Consider the following 27998-nt stretch of genomic DNA (forward strand, 5'->3'; position numbering starts at 1 on the left):
TGTTGTCTATGTATCAAGGACCATTTCTGTATTATTAAGGAGCCATATATGTACAGTAGTCCGCTTGTGCAAGTAAAGTTAACAACATGCGGACAAATTAATTATTAGTGGTCCCAACATCCGGTGAAAACATCCTCATGCTAAGGACAGATATTGTAATGCCCATTTCGACAGGGATTTTGATATTAAGGATAGCAGTTGCAACCAATTAAATGTTTCAGTTAGACAGTTTTTTTTTTTATTATAAACGTTCAAAATTAGTCAATGCATATGGTCAAAATGAATGTGTCAAAGATAATCCATAATGCATTCTGATGTGATACACCGAACAGTCACTCGTCATCAATCACGGCTGTCAATCTTCCACGAGCTCGAACCCCATTGGCTGATCATGAGATAAACCTGAATGTCATTGGTCATTCCTCACTGTCACGTCGTTTTGATAGCATAAAGCGAATTTACTGTTTATACGAAAAGACGCATTTCTAGTTGAGATTTACAGTATTACATTATTGTATTAAAGTTTCTGCTCCTCGGATTTCAAAGTGGATGGCCTCTTGCCTCGGCATCGATTTCGAATCAGCTGCAAAGATAACTGGTAAGACATCTCTAAAACTTAACGTTACATTTGACTCTTTTGGACTTGCTTTGACATTTTTCGTCAAATAAAAGTGGCAGAATTAATAGCCTAACATAAATGTTTACTACAATTATGTTACCAATGTCATCTTGATAGTTTAAGCGTGCTAATCGGTTTGTTATGAAGCAGCGATATTTTCTCCCAGAAAATATTAATTATATGTACATTATTCATTTTTTATCGCCAAGAATATACATTCAGCACTCCGCATGTTTGCATTCGCTCCAGGTTAGCGAACACAACACTTTCTATTTTGGAGACACGTTCGTTTATAATAAGATTACTGATGTACACACGTTGTACTCGTGTATCAGCCACTAGATGGCGCAGTAACACTCAGCGAGAGAGTAGCTGAAACTTCAAGCATATGTTCCTTTGAGACTTGAGACTGTTCACAGACAGTGTGCTTTGCAATTTTGTTGGTAAATTTTGCTACTTTTCAGTCTCCCCTTGCTTTTTCTTCCAAACGCACCTAGCAACAAATTTAGCAGTTTAAAACATGTATTTGGCAACTTTTGACAAGTGACTAAAAATATAAATAAATAAAAATTAACATTCTCCATCCAAATTACACAAAAAGATGAAACCACAGATGCCTGTACACTACACACACCACATAAAACTGAGTTAGCTGCTATTTGCAATTGTTCAATTAAAAAAGAATCATAACTGAATAATTGTATAATTTAAAGGGGTCATATGACATTGCTAAAAAAAACATTATTTTGTGTTTTTGGTGTAATGCAATAGATTATTTTCCACATAATGTACATTATTGTTGCTCCTCTATGCCCCGTCTTTCTGAAATGCATACATTTTTACAAAGGTCATCGTTCTGAAAAGCGACGTATAAGCTGATTGGTCAGCTATCCAGTGCGTTGTGATTGGCTGAATGCCTCAAGCATCTGACAGAAATGTTATGTCCCTTGCCATAATGTGATACGACAATAAAAGCAATAAAACCCATTATAAACGAGGCATTAGTTGCATCCAGTGGGGACACGTTACATTGCGTATGGCCCTGCATAAATATAAAACCATGTCTGCGTTCGTGATCTGAAAAACGACAAACAACAAACAAACGCTTCTCTACACTACACAAAACTGGCATTGGAATCATCATTGGCAAATTCTTTAAATATGAAAATATACTTTCAGACTGTGAGTCAGAAGCGCCAGTCTGTCCTAGCAAAGTTGGAATTGTCCCACTTTATAGAAACAGTGAATTTAATCAGATTTGTATATGTTTTTTATTTTATTTTAAAAAAAGAGCACCAGTTTTCGAGCACCAGTTTTGTCTATACTGAAAAGCAAAATAGTTAGATGCCTGGACATTTCAACTGGATTGGATCATTTGTTCTAATGCCGTTTTCTGGTGGGCCAGTGGAATGATGCGTGAGGGTGGGACATTGTGGAGCAACAGCTCAGAGGGTCACAGCAGTGATCCTGAAGAGGATGATGAAGAAGAGATGGCGTTTGGCGAGACTGAGGAAGACTCTGAAGAGATGATGGACTTGAGTGATCTACCTACAGCTCTGTTTGCCTGCAGCGTGCATGAGGCTGTGTTCGAGGAGGACAGGCAGAGGGTAAGAACTAATATTTAAAAAATCTCAGTCTCTGTGTTTGTTACTTTGAAAGTCATTGTTGTTTTGGACCTCACTGACAATATTGTGCAGTCAAAAACAGTCCAATCCAATGGTAGAAAATTCATACAGGTTTGGAACAATGTTAATTTTTGAATGAACTATTCATTTAAGGGTCTGTCTGAGCTCGAGATGAGGCATTGTGGGATGAAAGGCTTTCTCTTCCACACAACGCTCTCAGTTCCTCAGGCTTTGAGTGATTTGCTATGTCTCTTCATCTTTTTCAGCAAACTCTAGTTTCCCAAAACAGGCATGTCCAAAGATAATGGAGGCCTTGTGAGCAGTACATTTTAACCTACATTCTGAAGCCAGCTCTTTAAGGCCCCGAGGACAACATCTGATGTTCACACTGTGTTGCCTCAGCGTTCATGGAATATTTTTGCTGGCTGTTGAAGCTGTAACCTCTTACCTGAGGAGTGGAAGGGACTGAGAAGAGCTTTTACTTCCCTTGTGGTAGAGGAGATAAGCGGAGATGTGATTTTTCTCTGCAGAGAGAGAGAGAGAGAGAAAGAGAGAGCAACAGAGTCACTCAGGTCACTGGCTGAAAATAGATCGTACCTGCTTCCTTCTGAAAACCTCTTGTGCTTCTCTGAAAACATTAAACCTGAATACGTAAATGTTGTGTTAGCATCCAAAGTATTACAAAATGCAAAAAAAATCTTGTTCGTGTAGACATTCAACACTAGAACTAAAACATGTTTCCTTATTTTCAGCTTGGTCTCTTCATTATGTGCATCTTTCATTTTTTTTCCTGAGGTCCACTTATAATATTAGTCAGGGTTTTTATTTTTGTTATAGTCTGTTTAGCCGATTCCTTTAATAACTGCTTCTTTACAAAGCGTTATTTTGTGACAAGAAATGTGCTGTACAAAATGTAAAGTTCAGACTAAAGTGATCAGGAAACTGTTTTCTGGAAGATTCGGTTAACCTCTCTTTCATTGGTTGAACTTTCTTCAGAAATAATGTTTTCCCCCCTACATCTTCTTGCATAATTGCCCAGTCTACATTTTATGTGGAGATAGTTAAATATTTCAGGATTCTGAAACCAGAAATCCAAGAATTAAAGTTTTTTTTATAAATTAGTCTCTTATGCTTACCAAGGCTAAATTTATTTGACCAAAAGTACAACATAAACAGTAATAATGTGAAATATTATTGCAATTTGAAACAGCATAACTGTTTTCTATTCTGTGGGCTGCTGTCCTCATTCCCGGAAGATGGTGGTCCACTTTTAGTCTTTAGCGATTTCAACATTCATCTGGACAAGCCTTATGCTACAGAGTTGCATTCACTCCTTGCTACATTTGATCTCAAACGATTTATCACTGCAGGGATGCACAAATCGGGCAACCAACTTGACTTCATTTACACATGTAATTGCATTGCAGACAACATTTAGGTGTAAACCCTGCATATCTTTGACCGTATATTCATTATATATAAGCTACATTTTGAGCTACACTTGTGTCCCAACACTCCCTATACTAGTAGATGAAACTTACAATCCCTTTCACCCTCCCATCTTGCCTCACCTACCCACCTTTCTTCCCTGGATGTGAATGCAGCAACTGACACTTTATGCTCTACTTTAACCTCTTGTCTAGATGATATTTGTCCTCTCTCCTCCAGGCCAGCATGGTCTGCTCCTTCTAACCCCTGGTTATCAGATGTTCTTTGTGAGCTTCAAACCAAACTCAGGACAGCAGAGAGAAAATGGTGCAAATCAAAAGATCTGTCAGACCTGAGTATTCTTTGCTCGGGTAACCCCACTGCTCAAAAAGCTTTACATTAAACACTTCCCTTATAGACAGCTACAGACCTGTTTCTCTCGAAAACCATCTAATGAGTTGTTTTCAACTGGGTATCATTGATTCTTTCACAAAACAACAAACTGGACACTAACCAGTCAGGTTTCAGAAGTGGCCATTCAACGGAGACTGTGCTCCTGTCAGTCACAAAAGCCATGCGGATTGTGAAAGCTGATTCCAAATCATCAGTTATTATTTTGCTGGATTTATCTTCTGCTTTAGACACTGTCAATCATCAGATCCTCCTGTCTACCCTCTCATCACTGGGCATCACAGGGATCCCACTTGTGGTTTGCATCCTACCTCACTGGTAGGTCTTTCAAGGTGGCCTGGGGAGGGGAGGTACACAAAGCACATCGTCTTATCACTGGGGTTCCTCAGGGATCAGTTCTTGGACCCCTCCTCTTCTCCATATACACTACATCACTGGGTCCCATCATACAGGCACATGGCTCCTCCTACCATTGCTATGCTGATGACACACAGCTCTATCCCTCATTTCAACCAGATTATCCTACGGTAGCTGCACAGATCTCAGGCTGCCTGGCAGACATCTTGGCATCACCTACATCTCAACCTGGCAAAGACGGAGCTTCTTGTCTTGCCTGCCACTCCAACTCTACACCATGATTTCCCCATCCATCTAGGTTCTTCTACAATTACCCCATCAACTTCGGTCAGAAATCTTGGTGTAACCTTTGATGATCAGCTGACCTTCAAAGACCACATTGCAAATTCTGCTTGATCTTGCAGGTTTACATTGCACAACATCAGAAAGATCAGGCCCTTTTTAAAAGAGCATACTGCACAACTTCTTGTCCAGGCAATTGTCACTTCTGGGCTGGAATATTGCAATGCTCCTCTGGCTGGACTCCCATCAAGCACTATCAAACCTCTACAAATGATTCAGAATGCAGTGTGCCGCTGTGTGCCAACTGGTCTTCAACGAGCCCAAAAAAGCCCATATTACACCTCTCTTTATCTCCTTGCACTGGCTACATGGTTGCGGCTCGCATCAAGTTCAAGATTGCATATAGAACAGCCACAGCCCACATGAAAAGATACTATAGTAATTTATAGTAAATACTATAGTGTTTTTGAACCATACTATACCAAATTACTTGAATTAATTTGTTTTTGTAATTCTATAGTTGCCGTGATAACAACTAATCAATATAAACAAATAATTTTACCCAATACTGTACTAAGTCTTCTACAACTATAGGGAATAATACACTACAGTTTACTGTAGCAAAGGCTAAAGTATACTACAGTATTTATTACAGTTTATCAGTTCACTATAGTTAATACTACAGTATGCTGTAACATTCATTAACAAAGTGTTGTAAATACTATAATATATACAGTATAATACACTTTACTATCGTATGGTTAAAAAAACACTACAGTATTTACAATAAATTTACAGTATTTACATAATTTTCATGTGAAAGGCTTAGCACCTGCCTACTTCCAATCACTACTACAAATCTACATCCCCTCCAGAAGTCTGGGATCCACTAGTGAGCGATGCCTCATGGTAACATCACAGAGAGGCTCAAAATCACTTTCCAGAACATTCTCGTTTACCATTCCTGGCTGGTAGAATGATCTACCCACCCCTATCCGGAATGCTGAATCCCTGACAATTTTTAAATGACCGCTGAAAACTCATCTCTTTCGATGCCACTTGACTTCATCCTAAATAAAAAAAAAAAAAAAAAAAAATATATATATATATATATATATATATATATATATATATATATATATATATATATATATATATATATATATATATATACAGTATTGTTCAAAATAATAACAGTACAATGTGACTAACCAGAATAATCAAGGTTTTTAGTATATTTTTTATTGCTACGTGGCAAACAAGTTACCAGTAGGTTCAGTAGATTGTCAGAAAACAAACAAGACCCAGCATTCATGATATGCACGCTCTTAAGGCTGTGCAATTGGGCAATAAGTTGAAAGGGGTGTGTTCAAAAAAATAGCAGTGTCTACCTTTGACTGTACAAACTCAAAACTATTTTGTACAAACATTTTTGTTTTCTGGGATTTAGCAATCCTGTGAATCACTAAACTAACTAATATTTAGTTGTATGACCACAGTTTTTTAAAACTGCTTGACATCTGTGTGGCATGGAGTCAACCAACTTGTGGCACCTCTCAGCTGTTATTCCACTCCATGATTCTTTAACAACATTCCACAATTCATTCACATTTCTTGGTTTTGCTTCAGAAACAGCATTTTTGATATCACCCCACAAGTTCTCAATTGGATTAAGGTCTGGAGATTGGGCTGGCCACTCCATAACATTAATTTTGTTGGTTTGGAACCAAGACTTTGCCCGTTTACTAGTGTGTTTTGGGTCATTTTCTTGTTGAAACAACCATTTCAAGGGCATGTCCTCTTCAGCATAGGGCAACATGACCTCTTCAAGTATTTTAACATATGCAAACTAATCCATGATCCCTGGTATGCGATAAATAGGCCCAACACCATAGTAGGAGAAACATGCCCATATCATGATGCTTGCACCTCCATGCTTCACTGTCTTCACTGTGTACTGTGGCTTGAATTCAGAGTTTGGGGGTCGTCTCACAAACTGCCTGTGGCCCTTGGACCCAAAAAGAACTATTTTACTCTCATCAGTCCACAAAATGTTCCTCCATTTCTCTTTAGGCCAGTTGATGTGTTCTTTGGCAAATTGTAACCTCTTCTGCACATGCCTTTTTTTTAACAGAGGGACTTTGCGGGGGATTCTTGAAAATAGATTAGCTTCACACAGACGTCTTCTAACTGTCACAGTACTTACAGGTAACTCCAGACTGTCTTTGATCATCCTGGAGGTGATCATTGGCTGAGCCTTTGCCATTCTGGTTATTCTTCTATCCATTTTGATGGTTGTCTTCCGTTTTCTTCCACGTCTCTCTGGTTTTGCTCTCCATTTTAAGGCATTGGAGATCATTTTAGCTGAACAGCCTATCATTTTTTGCACCTCTTTATAGGTTTTCCCCTCTCTAATCAACTTTTTAATCAAAGTACGCTGTTCTTCTGAACAATGTCTTGAATGACCCATTTTCCTCAGCTTTCAAATGCATGTTCAACAAGTGTTGGCTTCATCCTTAAATAGGGGCCACCTGATTCACACCTGTTTCTTCACAAAATTGATGACCTCAGTGATTGAATGCCACACTGCTATTTTTTTGAACACACCCCTTTCAACTAATTCAACTAATTGCCCAATTGCACAGCCTTAAGAGGGTGCATATCATGAATGCTGGGTCTCATTTGTTTTCTGAGAATCTACTGAACCTACTGGTAACTTGTTTGCCACGTAGCAATAAAAAAATATACGAAAAACCTTGATTATTCTGGTTAGTCACATTGTACTGCTATTATTTTGAACAATACTGTATATATATATATATTTATCTTTATTTATTCCTTCTCTTTCTAGCATGTTCTTATTTGAACAATTCCTAAAACTTGGTATCATGAGCACTTCCTGTGTCTTTTTGTCTCTTTAAGAATTGCTTTATGTATTCCCAAATAGTAAGTCGCTTTGGATAAAAGTGTCTGCAAAATGATTAAATGTAAATGTATTTAAATATATTTTTAATATGTTATTTATTCCTGTGATGGCACAGTTACATATTTAGCATCAGGTATGTGTCACTTGATTCTTCAGAAGTCATTTTATTATCCCAATTTACTTCTCAAGAAACGTTTAATATTATCAGTTTTTAATAGAACAGTAAATCTTGACTCTCAGTTAAAATTTATTTAATACATATTAATTTCTGTTAAAAAGTCTTACTGACCCAAGACAATAAGTGAACAGTATATTGTCTTTTCTTTCATATTAATTTTTTCAGAATCTTGCCCTGTGAGGAGGTTGCTTCCAGCTCATGTTCACATCCAAACTTCAAAAATGGAACATTCAATTTTTTTTTATTTTTTTACAATATAAAGGTCTTTATATATTTTTTTTTAATTAAATTATACATTTCTAAATCTTTTTGTGACTCCAGACTTTTAAAAGGTAGCATAAAGATAATCTTAAAAATGACCATTAGCATAATTCTGTTTCGATTCCTGTTAAGTTACCACACAAACCTCCCTGCTACATTCTATGAATGTTAGTATAGGTTACAAATGTAGACTCTAAAGAATCTAAAGAGGTGTTTCTAGAATGTTAAGAAGTAGTTAAACCAAACAGGAACCATATACAGTGCTTAACGAGTTTTCCAGGTAGATTAAGCTGTGTTTTTTCACAGCCATACATTTTTTAAATTTGTGTTTTCATAGCACAATTTATTTTTTGCTTTCCAGAATAATTACATTTTTAATGACATCACCACTTTGTAAGTTCAGCGGCCGGTATTATTGCTTCACGCTACTATGCATTCATGACTTGTCAATGAGTACAACTGAGGCTTGGAAAACATTGCAGAGTATTTGCTATCAGTACCATTAAGAGCATGACTTACATCTCTGATATTGTGTGTGTGTGTGTGTGTGTGTGTGTGTGTGTGTGCTTTATGACTGTGAATGCTGGTGCAATGTGTGTGTGTGTTTGAATAGTATATTTGGGTTATTATCCTGAGGGTAAAAAAGATGGATAAACAGTGAGGGCTAGAGGTTACCCATAATGCCTTTCACTCTGTGACCCTGCATACTGCTTTGTCTTGTACTAATGAGTGCAGTTATCCATAGCAGCCATGAATTTAAATTAAACTTATGCATTTAGCATATGATTTCATCCAAAGCGACTTCAAAGAACATTCAGGCTATCAGTTTTTACCTATCATGTGTTCCCGGGGAATCGAACCCCAAACTTTGCGCTTAATAGCACAATTCTCTACCAATTGAGCTACAGGAACACTTTACTATTTAACAATTTACTGCTGTGAGTGACAGTAAAATGGTATTTTGACTTTTTGATCACTTTGTAACATTTATCTTGAGATGGCTATTCAAAACCACACTTTTGTCCTGTCAAAACACCACACAGCTGAAGTGAATGTACGCATACCTGAGGTCTCTCTCAATTTGAAAAACACAAAAATGCTCTTTACTTTCTACTCTTGAGATACAGTGAGTGAGATTTGTGTCTTTGGGTGGAGCTGGGAGCATCTTTGTGGGCAAACAGCTGGCCTTTATTTCTGCTTCAGAAACTAGAGCTCTCACAGAAACCCCAGCCCCCCCCCCCCCAGCTCAGAAAATCTCATTTACTTTGTGTGAGTTGCAGGAGAGAAGCTCTCTTTCCCTCCTTGCCTTTCGCTCTCTCACACACACATGCACACACACAGAAATACACACTTCATAAGTCTTTCATTTTGTTGCGTCTGGCAGCCTGGCGATGTTGTTTCATTAAAACTGTTGACCTGCTTTGGTGGCACGTGCCTCGACCCCTCCTCCCCAGTCTGTTCACTGAACTGTATCAGGGTCAAAGTCCTGCCTGCCTGCCCCAGTGCCGAGACTCTTCAGATAGGAGTCAAAACAGTGGAACTCAGCCATGTATCTTTAGATTAAAGTCTATAAATAGTCCCTTTATAAACTCACCCAAGAGATCAGGCTGTTGGGAATGATGGATTTGATGTGTGATCCGTAAAGATAGTTTACATTCAGCAGACATACAGAATCACACTGGGGTTTGAGATTATCTTATGCTCACCAGGGCTGCATAAAATACAGTAAAAACATATTGTGAAATATTATTGCAATTTAAAAAAACTGATTTCTATTTTAATATATTTTAAAGTTAATTTAATCATGTTATACCAAGGCTACATTTGCAGCAGACACACACGTGTCACATGAATCTTCAGAAATCATTCTGATTTGCTCCTCAGGAAACATTTCTTATCGTTATCAATGTTGAAAACAGTGCTCCTTTATATATATATATATATATATATATATATATATATATATATATATATATATATATATATATATATATATATATATATATATATATATATATATATATATAATATTTATTTATTTATTTATTTATTTATTTATTTATTTTGTGGTTGGCAATGATACAGTTGTTTCAGGATTCTTACTTAACTACAGCTACTAATACAATATTCAAAACAGTGTTTGTTCCACGTTAGAAAAAGCATTTAGCTTTTGTTATGCATGTTGTCTTTATCATTTCCTTTTTAATCATGTTTCACTTAGTGGTGGGCATTTGCACTTCACTTTGATTTTAATATATTATTTATTTTTTATTTTTATTATTATATATTTTTTGTACAATAAATAGTTTTGCTACTGTGTTCCTTGTTGAAAAATCCAGCATATGCTGGTTAGGTATGTTTTGAAGTATGGCTGTTTGTCAGGACCAGCATAAACCGGCACATGACCAGCTTAAACTACTTCAGAACAGGTGCAATGCCTTAAAAACACACCTAACCAGCATATGCTGTTTTTTTGTGTGTGTGTTGGGTCAGCACTTGATGTCCAATGTAAAATCTGGGTCCTGAAGCAAAGCCACTTCCTTAAATGACACATCCACACATTATTATATAATAAGGTCATAAATAGATATACTGCATTGCTCATTTCAGTGCAGTGCTGTAGTACTCATTTCCATAGACCTGCTGCTGACCCGTGGATGAAAAAGAATTGCGAAGAGGATAATGAGAATATTATGCTGTTATTATTCAGGACAGGATGTGGCTCATTTACATAGGTGACATTTTGGTGTTGTGTATAAACAAGTTCCACAGGGAACTCCATAGAAACTGCAATACATCTAACTTGCTAGAAATGCACAATAGCTTACCTCTGCAGTGTATTGGAAATACTATCTGTAACTAATTTTTTTTTTACCTTTATTTTCCACGTTTTGTTTTATTATTTTATTATTTATTTTCAATTATCTTTTTTCACTTGATATCTCAGCTTGTCTGTTATATTAACTAACTGACTTGCGGCTTTCCTTTATCTCTGTCTCTTCTGCATCCTGTATCTGCTGCATCACCTTCTACTCCTATAGTTGCCTGCACTCTCCTGCACCTGAACTCTCTCTCTCTCTCTCTCTCTCTCTCTGTCATGTCTCTCTGAATGTCTCTCTCTCATTCTTCTCTTCGTGATATAAATAGCTTGCCCTAGTTTGTGATAGCTGCAGTGGTGCCAGGGGCTGGTACGGCATGGTACGTACATGAACGAGGTAGACTGGTAGTCTTTACACATGCACATTTGTAAGTCATGATGATGGTGCAGTGTCTCTGCAGTGCTGTGTCCATGTGTGTCTGTGTGTAACGAGACTGACCCTGTTAAGCATTGTCTCTTGCACAGATTGTCATGCAGTATTATCCTTCACTGTACTTTCATCACGTTTTGTTTGAAAAACAAGCATGAGAGAGCTTTATTTTGATTGGTGTGATTGAATAATAACAATGTTTGAAATAGTGCTTTGTGTCTGAATGCAATTTGTGGTGCACAAATTTAAAGGGGACACTGTAAAAAAAAAAAAGTCAGTAAAAAAACTACTGGTAATTTTACTGGTCATTTTATTGGTCATTCATTTCAGTGTGCAATGTCAAAAATGAATTCAGAAAACATACACTGGGCCTTATTTTTACTGGCTTTTTTAAAGTGGATAGTCCATTGGAAACAGCTTATTGGACGAAAAGGTATTTTTAATTAACTGTAGTAATGAAAGAATACCTATAAAATCGGTTTTAAACATAAATAATTATTTTGTTTGTTTTAGATACCTATAAAATATATATATGAATCAAAGTTATTCACAAATAGCTTTTCCACAAGCTGAGGGAATACTAGTATAAGAGGCACACGGTGCGTGCACACACCTTTATTGTGATATAAAATCCTATTTAAAAAAGTACATTGAAATTGCTCTTTTATGACACAACTTAAGTTTGCATTTTCTTAGCATAATTATCCAGCAGGCACACTGTTGTGATTGTTCCCTCTCAAAGGATGTGACTTTTGTTCACAAGCATATGAACAAAACTTACGTCTGTGGTAACTTAAAACTTTAAAAGACTATTATATATATATATATTATCACACTGTAACCTACATAGAGTTTACTGATGTAAAATTTTCAAGACTCCCCAAACTTTTGTTTTGAATTCCGGAAGAGATAATGCTGTAAATAGGTGTATCAGTTCCCCACCTGTAATTCACATTTTTATTTATTTATTTAAGGTCTGTGGTCATTCTGTCAGTATTCTGATGTCATTTTATAAATTAGGAATTTATGACATATGTTTCCCCTCTTTTACTACAAGTTTAGCTGTCACCTGGAACTGTTTCATGTACTGTTAGTTAATCAGAGGAGCAGGACAACAATGACGGCATCGTTTGTTGGCAAAACCGAACCGTTCTGCGGTGTTCTGCGTTCACTTCTCTGAGGAGCGCGTGCACATCAGAAGACAATCAAACGAAGAAGGCGGTGACGTCAATGTGGCGGCTGAGCGCTCTGATTGGTCAGTACGGATGAACCTGAGCAGCCTTCAAGCGCTCACAGAGCAGCATCTCAGTCAGAGACAGCCAGAGAGTTTGAGTCAGTCACCTCACCAACACACAAAAGACTTTCAGTCTCAGAGAGGCGCACAGATACAGAAAGAAGACTAACGAGTAAGAAAATAAGCGTAGGTAATAAAAGACCAAATTTCTTTATCTGTTTAAAAGCTGCAAAAGAGGGCATGCCATCGATAAACATGAAATTGGAGATGTTGACGCTCATCGCCTGCGATGTAGACACGGAGGTGTTTACGTCGGACAAAATGCAGGTACTGCAAGTTTATCTATAAACTAATTAAAATAGGAAAAAAATAGTAAGTGCATGCTGTGTTTATGAACGGTCTGTGTCTGTGCGCGAGGAGCACTTTAACTGCATGCGCGCGGTCTGCGTGACGTTACACGCCGCCAGTCCATTGTTTCTCATAGCTGGAATTTTCTCAATGAATCCGCAGTTCACATTAACATTCTGCTGCATGCGCACCGATGGCGTCAATGCTCTGAACAACCTCGATGCGGAGCAGCTCCAGACGGGCTGCTCCACCCGTTTGTATGGGATGATGCAGCTGGTGTTCACACTTAAGTCGCATTACATTAAGGCATAGTTCAAACCATAAATGACACTTCTATTATCATTTACTCACCTTCATGTTGTTCCCGCCCCTTCTTTTTATTTCTGTAGAGCCAAGTTAGCATAATTAACTTACTGACATTTGCCTTTTAATTTTTTGTGTGTGATCTAGTCCCTTAAAAAACAAACCATTCTTTTATAATCTGCTGAGATCTGCTGTAGATGCAGTTGCTCCTGCATACACATGCTTACCTTTGCCTTTTCCAGGTAAGTCAGGTAGAACTGCACGTATTCACCTATTATAACTGCGATAATCGATGATAAACTTACATTGGCTTGTAATTGGTAATGGCGCTTTATTTTAAATAGCATTGAGTATTTGTTAGGATTCCTCATTTAGAATTAGTCCAGAAGTAGGGCACACACACTTACACACATGCATTCTGGCATGAGCCAGTGCAGTTTTCTGCAGTGTGCAGCGCTGAAAATGCACAGATGCATTTTTATGTCAGGATTCGTAGATTTAATATTTAGAATTATATATTTTTCTGTTACACCTTTAAACATTTGCCTCACTTAAACAAGCTAACAAATATGCACGTTTTTGCATGAACATGCATGTGTCTTTGACAGTTGCTCAAATGAGGTTCACAAGAAAAATTTGATACTGAAATTAAAAGAAAGAAGTGCCATTAAGCATGTGGTGTTAAAGTGTCAATGTAGTTTATGTTGTATCCATGTTTGGTCAGTGTTTCTGTGCCGTAAACTGCAAATAGAGAGGCAGGCATTCAGACAGACAGACAGGTGTTTCTATGCTGCTGCAGACTGCAGGGTCCTGCCCTGACTGAGAAACAACAGGAGTAAAAGAACGACAACTTAAGATTTATGAAGAAAGTCAGAAAGAAAGATTGTCTGAAAATTTCAGTATGTGTGTGTATTGCTTCTAATCTGGGTTTTTGGCTCGTTTTGAGGACACAGGAGATTATAAGATGCAGCACGTGGGCAACAGTCACTGATTACACTGATCTCTGCACAACAGCTTGGTTTTGTTTTTTTACTTTTTCTCTTTTATCCGCCGCTTAAGGGTTTATTCATTTACTCTCTGCTCTGATTTTCTTGCTGCACAGGAGCATTGAAAAATTCACTAGATGTGTGTGTTTATGTAAATAAATCAAGGCAGTGCATTATGAGTCATCTGAAGTTTTGACTGTTTTCATTATTTTCATTAATGGAAAAATTCTAAAGGAATTAGAAATTATTTTCTGATTGGGAACATGTTGCGTTAACATGAGATATTATGATGGATAGGTTCACATAGTCTGATAACCTTTCATCAACATTTGTCAGTCTTATTAGTGGAGCAACTGGGATCTGAGCGTGCTCACTGGAACAGGTGTGGCCTATGCATGTGTGTTCAATGGAAAATGATGTGCTATGGAAAATATGCAGACATCAGCACATTCAATCTGAAGGTTATGGGCAGGACTCTCAACATTCACGCATAAGCACACACATGCACATCCCCTCTAAATGGTTAACACATTGGTGGCATGTTTGTTGAGGCCGTAAACACATTGGTGTGTTTGTGTCTTAGGAAGGAGTGAATTTCCATCAGGCATGAATGTCCATAGCAGCTTTCAGATCTTGCCACCTTTCAGTGCACTTTATTTGTTACTGGCTTTTAAATTGATCTGTTTGTCGTTGAATGGTGATTGCATGATGGTCAGTGATCTAGGTTTCGTCCCAAGTGGAAGTGACACAGGACTACTCTGCTTGCCTTTGAGCAAAACATGATAGGCCTTTCTTACTATTAGATTGCTGTAAATCCTTTTGCAAGAAAGTCCAATAACAGTTAGTGACGGTCAGTCTTTTAGTTGATAAGCCTTTTCAGCTTGTTATAATTGTATGTATGTGTGTGTGTGTCTAGAAAGAAACAGCAAAACAGTTAAAAAAGTTAACATATTTGAAAAACTTTTGTCTACCAAATTGACAACATGCAGTAAAAACATAAACACAAGGTCAATAGGTTTATATCAAGGTCTGTCTACCAGATCATTTGACTTTTTTATAATTTTATAAGGCAAGGTTAATTCAGGATGTGACATGTCATGTTTGACCCTCCAAAAATGTACCAGTATTCATGCAGAATAAATCGCTGATTAATCGACACTGCAGATATCTCTGTCTAGAGTGGATGTCACAACAAATGACACATTAGCTAGCACAGTGAGTGACAGTTAAATGGAAGGTAGCATAGGACGGAGGTATACCTGGATCAGTTTCTACTCAGGTAGGTAACAGGATCTGAGCTTTGGCAGGTGGGGAGGCTGAAGCCTGCAGCCTGAGATACAGCCCTGCAACAGCCATGCTAGGACTGTATGTCTCTCTCTCACTCTTAGATGGATGGATGAAACAGAAAGATGGATGAGGAGGGAGGTTAGATATATCTGTAACCCAAGAGCATAGGCAGAGCTCAGATGTCACTCTGAAAGTTTAAAGGCACACGTAGGTAATGATGACGTTAGACAAAAGGCTGCTGGCCACCCACTTGTGTCTGTTTTCCTGTGGGTCAGGTTACCAGCCGACACAGCCGGCACATTCTAGTCCTAGCACTTCAAACAACCTTCCTGAATCCTCAGTGCTTGCGGATGATAGAGCCAGGAATAAACATCTACTGATGTGACAACCACACCGAATTATGTAACTTTGTGGTCAGAGAATGGGTGGCACATAACTTGTACCAGTGTCGTGTTGCTTGGATCAGGATATCCGGACATTTTAAAAACATTTACAATTTTACAAAAACTATATATATTTCAAGTAAATGCTGTTCTTTTGAATGTAATATTCATCAGTAAACCTGGAAAAACTGTTGTCAACTTCAAAAATAAGAAACCAAATCAGCGTTTTAAAATGATTTTGTCAAAGGATTATGTGACACTTAAGTCTAGAGTAGTGGCTGCTTTAAGTTCAGCTTTGTCATCAAAGGAAGAAATTACATTTAAAATGTATTTTTATATAAAATTAATACAAATTGTATAATATGTAATATAAAATTAATAACATTTATAATATGTAATAATATTTTCACAGTATTTTTTATATATTTATATAAAAAATACTGTGAAAATATTACATTTTATAAATATAATACATTCTTTAGATAAAATTGTTATATTAAAATGCATTTTAGCATCTTTGAAACAGTGAGGGTTGTAAGATGTTCCTGGTCAGCATTTGTGAGAACCTACCAACTGTGGTCCAAAGAGGGATAAACTGCAGATTGGTTACATGTGTATGGATCATTGATAGTACAAGGTCTATGGAGGTCACTTTTAATGATGAAGGTGGCCTGTGAAGGTGCCTCTGTCCACAGCCAAAAGCTCATATAATGGGCACACAAGCAATCGAACTGGAAGAAGAATGTTTAGTCTGATGAATCCCCTTTTCTTTTACATTGTGTATACATGGATGTAATGGCACCAGGTTACACTACGGGAAGATGGCAAGCTGGTGGAGGGATTGTGATGATCTGGGCAAGGTTCTAATGAGAGACCTTGTTTCTGGCCATTCATGTGGACGTCGGTTTGACACAAGCTACCTACCTCACCTACCTCTACTTTCATCGCAGACTAGGTACACCGTTTATTACAATGGTATGGCAGTAGCCTCTTTCAGGATGGTTTAAAGAAACCTGATGAATAGTTCAAGGTATTGTCCTGATCTCAAAATTCTTCAGAAGCTGATTAAGAATCTATGGGATGTGCTGGACCAACTATTCCAATCCATGGCGGCTCAACCTCCCAGTTTAAATGGATAGTTTACCCAAAAAACTTAAATTCTCTTATTAATTATTAACCCTCATGTTGTTCCAAAACTGTAATACCTTGGTTTGTCTTCAGAACACAAAGTAAGATATTTTTGATGAAATCGGAGAAATCTAAACATACAGATAATGGTGGAGCGCGGTTACGTGGAAGAGAAGAATTGTTGAATAAAGTCATTATTTTTTATTTCTTTGCTCACAAATGTATCCTCGTAGCTTTCTAAAATTACGGTTGAACTACTGATGTCACATGGAATATTTTAACGATGTCCTTACTACCTTTCTGTACTTGGGAACATTTCAGTTGCGTTACTGTCTTGTCAGAAAGCTCTCGGATTTCATCTAAATATTTTAATTTATGTTCTGCAGATGAACAAAGGTCTTTCAGGTTTGGAACGAAATGAGGGTGAGTAATTATTGACAGAATTTTCATTTTTGGGTGAACCACTGTATCCCTTTAAGTACATGAAAGAACTACTGTTAATGTCATATACCACAAGACCAAGACATCTTCAAGGGTCTTGTAGAGTCCGTTAATTGTCCATTAATTGGCATGTCAGTTCTGTTTTGGCAGCACAAGGAGGATCACCCCAAATCAGGTCTGTCAATTGAATTTGTTCCCTTCCATTGATTCTAGTATAAAAACCACAACGGACCTGAGCGATGGCACCAATTCCACCAGAGCCAATCAGGATGACAGCTTTTGTTGTTGTTGTTTAACTCTGTGCTGATAACACTGCGGAAAAACAGTGCCCTCTGCATTTACGGTAGTTGTGATGAATTGCTTCTGCCACTTAAAGAGATTTCCTTTCACAGAAGGTCAGGGATCAGCTTCTTTTGTACAAAACCGTTTCGTGCCTGGCGAGTTGGCACCTCGGCTGCTTGGATGAATGACTCGTGTGTGACATTATGATAACATTTAGATTTTGTGTTCTGGGTTGGTCCTCCTGTTTCCAGACTCTGTTTTGGACAAAGACTTAAGGTAGCAAAAGTTCACTCATTATTTACTGACAGGCCGAACAATGAGCAACTGAATAACAGGAAACCAGATGCGATGTAGTTTTTATGGGGACATGTAATAAAATTTGTGCGTCTGTCGAGTCAAACTATGTTTTTTGAGTGAATATGTTGCTGCCTGTATTTAGGAATTTGTAGTTCTAATACAGTGTTTCTTTGAATCAGCTCCAGTCTGTATCACCCAAGGGCTTTTTGATTGGCGGCTAGTCGTCAGGGTTGTGTAACATCAGCAGGGTAATTAAAAACATCACCCACTCGTTTAACGGATTAATCTTCTAAATTATTTATGGTACTATTCTCAGCACAAAATCATGCTAGTGTCCCAGTCCACCATATGCCCCAGATTATTGGGTCATACTTGCTTTTAATGGCTTTCTGTATTAAGTACATGTATGGAGCTTGTCCTAAAGTCACTTTCTGAGGAGACAGAAATGAGGACAAGTATGAGGACAAGAGGATAAGTTTGAGTCATGAGCCATGTAGTGTATGGGGCTGGTGTTCAAACACACATGATATATTCACAATAGTTTATCTGATGATATTTACAAATTGCAAATACAGTATATGGTCTCTTAACTAGTATTTATATTAACATCTTTATAAAAATGTTGCTGTTTATCATTATGTGCTACTATATAAGTGAAAATATAATTATTCTTGTTCATTCAATGTAAAACAGTATGGAAAACATGGATTTATAAAAAAAAAAAGCTGTTTGGCTGAAAATTGAAATGCTGCCTCTGTTTAGAAAAATATACTTGAGTACAATTTTTTTTTATATATTTAGAATGTTTTTGATAATTATAAAAATAGGACTGAACTCATTGGTGCATCGGACAATACACGTCAGCTGCATTACAGTTTTTCACACAGAGGAACAGAAGCCTCTCCAAACTTTTCATCAAATATGTCTACAGGATAGTGTGAACTATGAAGTTTTTGATTTTGCTTTCACTTGGTTGCATTGAAATAAATAAGCTAAATTAATAAATTAATTAGATGGTTATTTTAATAAAGCAATAAAAAATAATAACACATCATGTAATCAGCCTAATGAAGAACTTTTTTAATATGTAACACTTGCTTTTTCTACTCCGTTTAGTAGTGAACATCTGCAAGTTTTTTTTTATACCAGATTGCAGTTTTCCATCAGTTGTAAATATTTCTCTCTGCCCTCCATTAAAGCTGACCACAGTGATCTCATGTGTCACCACCTGCTGATGTTTTCCAGGCAGGTAAAAGGTGTATAATACATGTGATTGGCAGAGGTGTGAAGTGAGCCAACACACACACACACACACACACACACCTGTGGTGTTGCATAACAGAGTTACATAGTCCTTACATCACACCAGTGTCCTGAATAATTATCTGCAGTCCTGCTTTGAAAATGGGCCTGTTTCCTGCCTGTGAAATGTTGGTATCGGATTAAACATAAACATAAACAAGCTTTTGTTTACTGGATGCTGATGTGATCTTTGAAGTTTCCCTGCAGTGTCTGTCCAGCAACACACTGAGAGAGAAAACATCGGCTCTCCTTTTTTGATGCTGGGCCATCATAATAGATACAATCATATATCTATATAATATCATTTCTTAAAGAAATTGCATTAGGGATGCACAACATATCGATACCATAAACCATAAAATAAATGAAATCTTTAAAACAGTATTTATTTAATTAGTAATTATATCTAAATAATTAATACTGTTAAATGTAATCTTTTGTAAAGCTCAAAATTATTATCCATTGTTCTTACTATACATTTAAATTTATCTCTTGGTGATTTTTTTTTTTTTTTTTATTTCTTTTGTCAAAGTAGTATGTAATTTTAATGTCAACCATAGCATGAAAAGAAAAGTCTACTTATAAAAATTCTGTCCAATTACTTATATTATGCACTTTTATCAGTATTTATTTTAATTTGATTTATTTTGTTTATTTCAAATTTATTTATGCATGTATGCATTCATATTTTACAGTTAATTTAATGTAGAAGCAGGTCAGTATGATGTGTGTCTCTACGAATCTGATTTCAGCTTCACTAAACTAAAACTTCTTTGCACAGGTCAGTGTGTTAATCTTTAATTTGTTTCATTTTTCATTAAAGGAATAGGTCATCCAGAAATGAAACAATTTATTCACCCTCATGTCGTTCCAAACCTGTATACTGGAATTTTTTGTGACATGGTGCTGTCAAGCTCTAAAAGGTTAAAAAAAGAACACAATAAAATTAGTCCATACACTGTATATTCTGCCTTTGCCAGTTTAACCAATGAAATATCCATGATAAACAAGTTTCACTTGTTTATGCATTTTATGCAGATTGACGAGCTTAATCAGCTGAGATTTGCTCGTGAACAGCATGGCAATTTTAGCATTATAAAATCCTGGTGATTTTAGCTGGTGTTGATTTTACATGCCACACACACTCTCCCGTACACACACAAAGAGCTGGCGTGTCATGAAGGCGGATGTCCACTCCTTCCACCTGGGTAGTGTGTAAGTCTACACCGCTTGCAGGAAACACATGAATTAGTGATTGGCACATCCCCTCTTGTTACACCGTGTCTGAGTTCAAAACAAACCTTCTGTATGTGTGGAAACAGTAAGACTCAAATGCAAACGCAAACAAGCTGCATATGGACAGCAAAAATTATTATTCTTATAATTTTAAACATTACATTTATTCAAATTATAGTTTTATTCAGAGAGATAAAGCAAAAAGATAAATTATACATCATTGGTTGTTCTACTTTGAATGTTTTGTTTTGTGGTATCAGTTTAAATGTTGAATTTTTTGGCACAGTAGCTGCAGACTTAATTTATATCAAAACATATAAAACAACACCTTTAAATCTTAACAGTTAATGAGCCTAATCACATCAGTATTGTGTGGGGTAAATCTAGAAGTTGTTTTAGTGTCCTTGAATGAACCATTTGCTTTATTTTCTTCCTGTCACTGTTCTCTCTTTACTTGCTCCATCAGCAGAATAAAGGTCACTCTTCATATTTCACCTGCTCCCTTCTGTTCAAAACTATGAAGTGTCCTGTACTTTTCTTCACACGAGACACGAGAGCATGGTGTTAGTAGTTTCATAATAACACAAATGCTAAAAACATCAGCAGAATGGTGAAATTACACACGGCTAAAGTTTACAGTAGACATCAGAAAACTGAAGCAATTATGTATTGTGTTTTGTTTGTGATTCTCCTCAGGAGCGGTTTGAGGCTCTGTTCAGGATCTATGATGATCAGACATCCTTCCAGATGTTCAAGAGTTTCAGGAGAGTTAGGATCAGCTTCAGTACTCCAGAGGCGGCTGCACGCGCACGCATCGAGCTCCATGAATCCGATTTCAATGGCACCAAACTAAAACTGTACTTCGCACAGGTCAGTGCTTAAATTTTTATTATGTTTCATTCTTCATTAAAGGGATAGTCCTTCCAGAAATGACGTGTATACAGGAGCTGTTTGCAACTCCAAAACAGCACAAATGAACGTCAGAAAATTATTCCATGTGACTTGTGAACTGTTCAAAAACTATAAAGATATAGTTCAAAAAACTATTCTGCTCAAAAGTTTGGTGCCGCTAAGATTTTTTAAGTGTTTTTGGAAAGAAGTTTTATTTTAAGGTTGAATTTATTTTAATCAAAAATACAAAAGGAACAGTGATATTGTGAAATAGTTTTACAATTTATATATTAATATATTTTAAATGGTAATTTATTCCTGTGATGGCAAAGCTGAATTTTCAGCGGCCGTTACTGCAGTCTTCAGTGTCACATGATCCTTCAGAAATTACAATATGCTTTTAAATTACTAATATTCTGATTTGATGATCAAGAATCATTTCTTATGATCAGTTTTGAGTGCTGTAAATATTTTTTGTGGAGTAATATTTTTCAAGATTCTTTAAGAATAGAATGTTCAATATAACAACATTTATATATATTAAAAAAAAAACTTTTTTGCAGAATTTCTTTAGAGCTGAGATCTTATGACTCTCAGCGTAACGTTAGATGAGAGAAGAGGAGAGTTTAGTTCTTCGTTTCTCCTCTAAAGAGGTCTTTCAACTGGAGAGAACACACAGTTCTCAGCACAGTAACACACACACACACACATACATTGCTATTAATTATGTGAAATCAGACAGACACGGTTATATTTCTAGAATCATTATGTTGGAAATGTGCTTCACGTGTTTTATTCAGAGCAGAAAGTGTGGACGCAATCCTCACAATGATTCTGTGTATTCGTGTGCTGCTGTGTAGGAGTGCGGATATGATCTAGGACACCTTTTGTCTTTTGAATAGTAAAATAATTGCCTGTTTCCTTCAGAGAGAAGTAACTATGGTGAGAGTATTCCTTCAAATCAATGAGATCTGGGCCTTAACTGTGCTATATTTAGTTAAGAGGATGTCTTTAATTAAAAAGGAGAGGAGAGGAGTTTTTTTCTTGTACTGTTTAGTCTGGTTTTTCGCTTTATCACCCTGACTTTTTTCTCTCTGACCACAGGTGCAGAATTCAGGGGAAGACGTGGACAAGACATTTCTTGCCCCACCTCAACCTGTCAAGCAGTTCCTCATCTCTCCACCTGCGTCCCCACCTGTGGGATGGAGCCAGAATGAAGATGCCACACCTGTGATCAACTACGACCTGCTGTGTGCTGTGGCCAAACTGGGACCAGGTACAAAACACAGACACACACACACAGAGTGAGCATGCAAGCATATGCCACTTACTCCCACACATACAAACAAGCTGTGCTGAGTTTAAGTGTGTGTAACCATCTGAACCAAATGTGTGTCTTCACTGTCTCAAACACTGATTTTCACACCAAAAGTGGATAAAAACACTTGCAAACTTCTGTAGAAAGATTAAGTGACCCAAAAGAATCAACCTTACTTTCGTTTTGATCGGTAGTGTAGGCCAGCACTAGTTGTATTTAATGTTTATCATGATTTCATGAAAGTTATTATACAGTCAGTGTTACTGAGAAGATGAAATATACATGTGGGGTCCCCGAATTGGAAAATGTTGACAACCCCTGATCAAATTCAATGGCATATACATTTTTTAATGTAACTTTAGTATTCATATAATTTTTGGTGCCACATTTCCAGATATGGGCTTTTTTCACCATCTCCTGATATCCCTCTACTGTATTATGAATTAAAATGTCAAGAAGGCTAAAATTATATTACAAGGAGGCTGTATTGTAGAAATCAAATTATGTTATAAACTAATGTTTTAATGTGTGGTTGGTGATCAGATATTGTGTTTTGAAACTGAATTGTAAATTTGTTACTGTAAACAGAAATTGAACTTTAAACAGTTTTAGATGTTCCTCTTCATGTGTGCTGTGTCTGCGCCCCCTGCTGGTACATATCACAACACACACACACACACACACACACACACACACACACACACACACACACATAAACACACATATACACACACACACACACACATACACCTTTGTTTTTGTGAAAAGTGGGGACATCCCATAGGGTAATGGTTTTTATACTGTACAAACTGTATATTCTGTGGCCCTACACCAACTCTACACCTAACCCTAACCCTCACAGGAAACTTTTTGCATTTTTACTTTCTCAAAAAAACTCATTCTGTATGATTTTATAAGCGTTTTGAAAAATGGGGACATGGGTTATGTCCTCATAAGTCACCCTCTCCTTGTAACACCTGTGTCATACCCATGTCATTATACTGAGTCGTGTCCTGATATGTCACAAAAACAAGAGCACTGACTTCCTGCCAGAAAACCTTTTCTCACCTCTTATTGGTTGGCTCGTTACTATAGGAACCCTCATTCTGTTTCTCAGTGTTTGTGTGTTCTCAATGGTGATGCTTCTATTCCTTCATCTTTAATGGCTTTCAAATCTCATAATTGGTTAGTGAGAGGACCTTTATGTGGACATTTATCTATTAAATGTCCACCAGATGCAGAAAAGTTGGCAAAAACAATCTAACACAAAATGTTGTGGGCTCCATTCTTCATATCTGGATTTTTCTCATTTTAATTGTACATGATATTACATAATACTCTTATTCAGTTGGCTTGTTTTATATTTAATTTAATGTTATAAGTTGAGGCTACAATAAATATTTTAACTGCTACTATGAAAATGGAACAATGCTGGAAAAAGCACCTTATTTGTTCAAAGTGTTTGCAAACCAAATGGTATTACACTTTTGTTCGTTTAGCAGTAGGCCTACTTTTAAATGAAAAAAGTGCACAAAACACTACTTTTGAATGTGTTATTAGTTTTGTGCATAACAATGCGATTCATCGCTGACAATAATGCGATTAAAAATGTATTTAATCGTTGCCCAGCACTAATATATATATTTGCCACTAATCAAACAGGCTGCTTTTCTAAGGCTATATTGTTGTTGTTGATGTTGTTGTCATTAATGTTGATGATGATAATAATAAGGATAGATGGATGGATGGATGGATGGATGGATGGATGGATAGCCTAGTCTTAGAAGAACAGTGTGTTGAGCTAGAGGCAAAAATAATTTTGTATAGCATTATTATTACGAAGTGTCTATTTACACTTAGTACAAATAGCCCACCTTGTTGGCAAAGGCTATTTACACTAACTCCACCCACCAATGTCCCAGTATTACACACAACAGTAAACTGTTGTTAGAGCCAGATGGTAAAACGTGTTTTGTACTCATTTTGACTCGATCGACCCAGATTCGAATCCACCTTTTGGTGAACTTTTTTTCTCCCTTTAAAATTTCAGATCACATCAGAAAAGCATTTATTTTCAATGAAAACTAGTATTGGATAGGGTAAGGGTAGGTGTAGGGAGGTCTTTATTGTCCCAATAAGGTGGAATCCATTTAATAATTTGAATTAAAATACAAATTTGCGCTCTAAGTTATCATTGCATACTGTTCTATAATATACTATAGTACTGAGGTGCAGATAATTGGCACTATTTGCAATAAGTAAAATAAATAGCAGAAAATCCTAAATAAAACGCTGCTGTTTGCACTATGACAAATATGCTAATTGTTGTTTACGCCAAATTATTATTATTATTATTAATCACAGACCAATTTGTTAATTTATAGGGACCTATGGTTTTAGGGTTTAATTTACCTCATAATTTACATTAGCTCGACAATTTGTCCAAGCCATGCAAAGAAAGTTTTTCCTCCCTTGTTCTTGGGAAGTTCTTCTTTAACAGTTTTTGTGATTGTTGTCAGTATACCATAGGTCAACATTTGGTTCAATAGACAATGCAAACATGACGGCTGTAGAATGTCCGGGAATGTATTTGTACTAGACTTTTCATGAAAGTTTCATGAAAATGTCCTGCCCACAGAATGGCTTTCTTCAATGACCAAGAAGTTCATAGCTAAATTGAGGACATGGGGACGAAGGCTTGATTTCTGAAATTAACTTTAAGTATGTCCATTAATTCCAAAAGGTGTTGATCTTTCATCTGTCTCTGTAGGTGAGAAGTACGAGCTGCATGCGGGTACAGAGTCCACTCCTAGTGTGGTGGTCCACGTGTGTGAGAGCGATACTGAGGAAGAGGAAGAAGCCCGACCAAAAGCCAAGATTGTCCAGACCAGACGCCCCGACGGTCCCCCGAAAGTCTACAACTAAAACCTTTGGCACACTTCACACGTTTTTCTCTCTCTCTGAGTCTCTTTCTCTCATCCAGGGAAAGGCACGCTTTATTTCAATTACAAAAAAAGCTGAACTAAGAATGGGATGGATGTGGAGGGGTGCTCCGTGCACAGGTGACGTGTGCTGTTCTGAACTGTTCTCCTGGACTGAACACACTGTCTCACTGCTGCCTCACGGGACAGCCAGGGGGCAATGAGCTTGCAACCCCCCCTCTCACAATCATAGCGCTTTCATTCCCTCATTTAGAGTCTTTGTACTGAAGCATTGAAGAGCAGTAATTGTATTTAACAGTCGTAGAAGTAGGTTACATGTAAACTTTGTTACTGTTTGTCACTTTGATTGATCATCAGTGAAAATTGCGCTTTAAAAAAAAGGAAGCAGACCCATTCTGCTTTTCCTGTTTGTCTCTCGACAGCCTTGTCTGCGTCTCATCTCCACATCGGTCAGGTTGGCACACCTGCAGAGGTGCCGCGCGGCTCGCTGGGGTTGTGACCCATGTGCGTATTTATGCCTGTTCATACCATGCTAGAATGAGATGACAAGTTGTTTAATGGAAATGGTAAGAATGAAGGTGTCGATTGAAGAGTTTGTGTCACGTCGGTTATGATGAGAGGGTGTTTACTTAGTTAGATGTGTATTATTCTTACTGTGTATTTGATACCACACATTTTTGCATGCTGACTGGCGTATTTTATACTCTATGTTAAAGCAACTTTAAGCATATCTGATCGCTGTCTGTCAGAGTGATTGGCCTTGGAAAGCGAAGAAATAGGTGTAAAGTTCGATATTTTGTATATTTTTTTTATAGCACATCATTTACTTGCAGGCCAGATAAACAATTTGGGTCTTAGTTTAACACCATCTCTGTTTGCCGTGATTCTGTACCACTTGTATTGTTTATCACTGACGAGATTCTGTGTTTTTCATATATTCATACATTTATTGAATATAAATTTACATGCTCAAGTTTCGAACGGAGACCCAGAGTACTGATAATGATACTGTCATATCATTGTTCATTTTTGAGTTGTGCGTTTTGCAATGACAGATCAAATAATATTAAGGGATAGTCCACTGAAAATGAAAGGTCTCTCATCATTTACTCCAAACCTGTGCGACTTTCTTCTGTGGATGTATCCTAGCTCTTTTGTCTCATCATTTTTTTCAACTTTTCTTCCAGTTTATTAACCTCCACTGTGTTAATTCATACCAAAAAGGAAAACATAGATGGAAATGGATGGATGAAAATGTCATTTTAAGATATTTGTTTAATGTACAGTCAGTGAAGCAGAATGTCACGATTGACCGATCAGATTGAGGATTGCGTAGAGGCTTATTAAGATGGTGGTTAAATTAGCCTCAAAAAATAATAAAAAAAAAAGGAGGGAGAAAGAAAGACAATTCAGTTAAACATTGAGTGATATTCAGTCATATTTTGAAATGCAATGAAAAAGAAATAATGCAAACAATAACTGTGAAATTCAAGTGACTTTATAAATTGCCTTGTTCCCTCGCTTACATGTGAAAAAAAGATTTCAAGTGTTTTGGTTTAAAAGCCAGTTCTTAAGTGACGAAGGTCTCCGTTAGCAAATAACTTACTCAAAACAACTTTTTTTTTGTACTTCTGCATGCTGTGACTTTTCCATAGATGCAGTCTTTCCCGTTCGTATCTAACTCTGAATGCAGCGCTTTTCTCTTGCCTGTTTCATCCTGTTGTGTTTCAGTCAATACAGGGGTGAGAAACATTGTGAACAAAGCTCTTTGAGTTATCGATAACCAGCATGAACAAATGTTTTGGACTCTTTGAGTTTGTGTGTGTTAACCTTTAAGACAAAAGGAAGAAGTGAAGTATATGAACACAAGAAGCAAATTTGTACCGAGTTGTAAGATAAGCCTATCATTGGCAGCATACTGTATTCATATTTTTGACTGTCTTTAAGGCTGTTGTTGCAGTTGCTCTGTATCAGTAAATGATTGTTCTTGTTCTTTCTTTTTTTTTTTTTTTAATAAGGAAGTCTACTGATAGTCAGTTCTATCACTGTTGCTGTTCTGTTTGGATATAGATATTGTCTAGTACTTTAACTGTGGTTCATGAACCCGTGAACACGAAGCAATAATTTACAGTTATATGTCTGTGTCCCGTATGGTATGGAATTTTTATTTATTTTTCTGTTTTGACTCTTTGCTTGCCTTTGTAAATATGATTGTTATTTGTTTCTCATTGGCATATAAATATATAAATAAAGAACTGATTCTTAAAAAAAATATTTACTAAATT

At 36.9% G+C, this 27998-nt stretch overlaps 1 protein-coding gene across 2 annotated transcripts; it reads left to right on the forward strand.

Annotated features, from left to right (window-relative positions):
- The first annotated feature begins 407 nt into the window (after window positions 1-407).
- On the forward strand, window positions 408-27996 carry rcan3 (regulator of calcineurin 3). Of its 2 annotated transcripts, XM_052581357.1 has the most exons (5): window positions 408-598; window positions 2025-2226; window positions 21259-21432; window positions 22558-22729; window positions 25542-27996. In XM_052581357.1, exons 2-5 carry the CDS (start codon window positions 2029-2031, stop codon window positions 25694-25696), a joined length of 699 nt encoding a protein of 232 aa, XP_052437317.1. In that variant the 5' UTR covers window positions 408-598; window positions 2025-2028; the 3' UTR covers window positions 25697-27996. The 2 variants fall into 2 exon arrangements, with proteins under 2 accessions (XP_052437317.1, XP_052437318.1); XM_052581358.1 differs by lacking the exons at window positions 408-598; window positions 2025-2226 and adding an exon at window positions 12637-12896.
- The last annotated feature ends 2 nt before the right edge of the window (window positions 27997-27998 follow it).

This window comes from Carassius gibelio, chromosome B17 (genome assembly GCF_023724105.1).
Source record: "Carassius gibelio isolate Cgi1373 ecotype wild population from Czech Republic chromosome B17, carGib1.2-hapl.c, whole genome shotgun sequence".
Lineage (NCBI taxonomy): Eukaryota > Metazoa > Chordata > Actinopteri > Cypriniformes > Cyprinidae > Carassius > Carassius gibelio.

Bases quoted from the DNA above. Each gene is read 5' to 3' on its own strand.
- rcan3 (XM_052581357.1), top strand. From the start codon at position 2,029: ATGATGCGTGAGGGTGGGACATTGTGGAGCAACAGCTCAGAGGGTCAC. The intron at 2,227-21,258 runs GTAAGAACTAAT...GATTCTCCTCAG, and splicing joins TCGAGGAGGACAGGCAGAGG to GAGCGGTTTGAGGCTCTGTT. The intron at 22,730-25,541 runs GTACAAAACACA...CTGTCTCTGTAG, and splicing joins TGTGGCCAAACTGGGACCAG to GTGAGAAGTACGAGCTGCAT.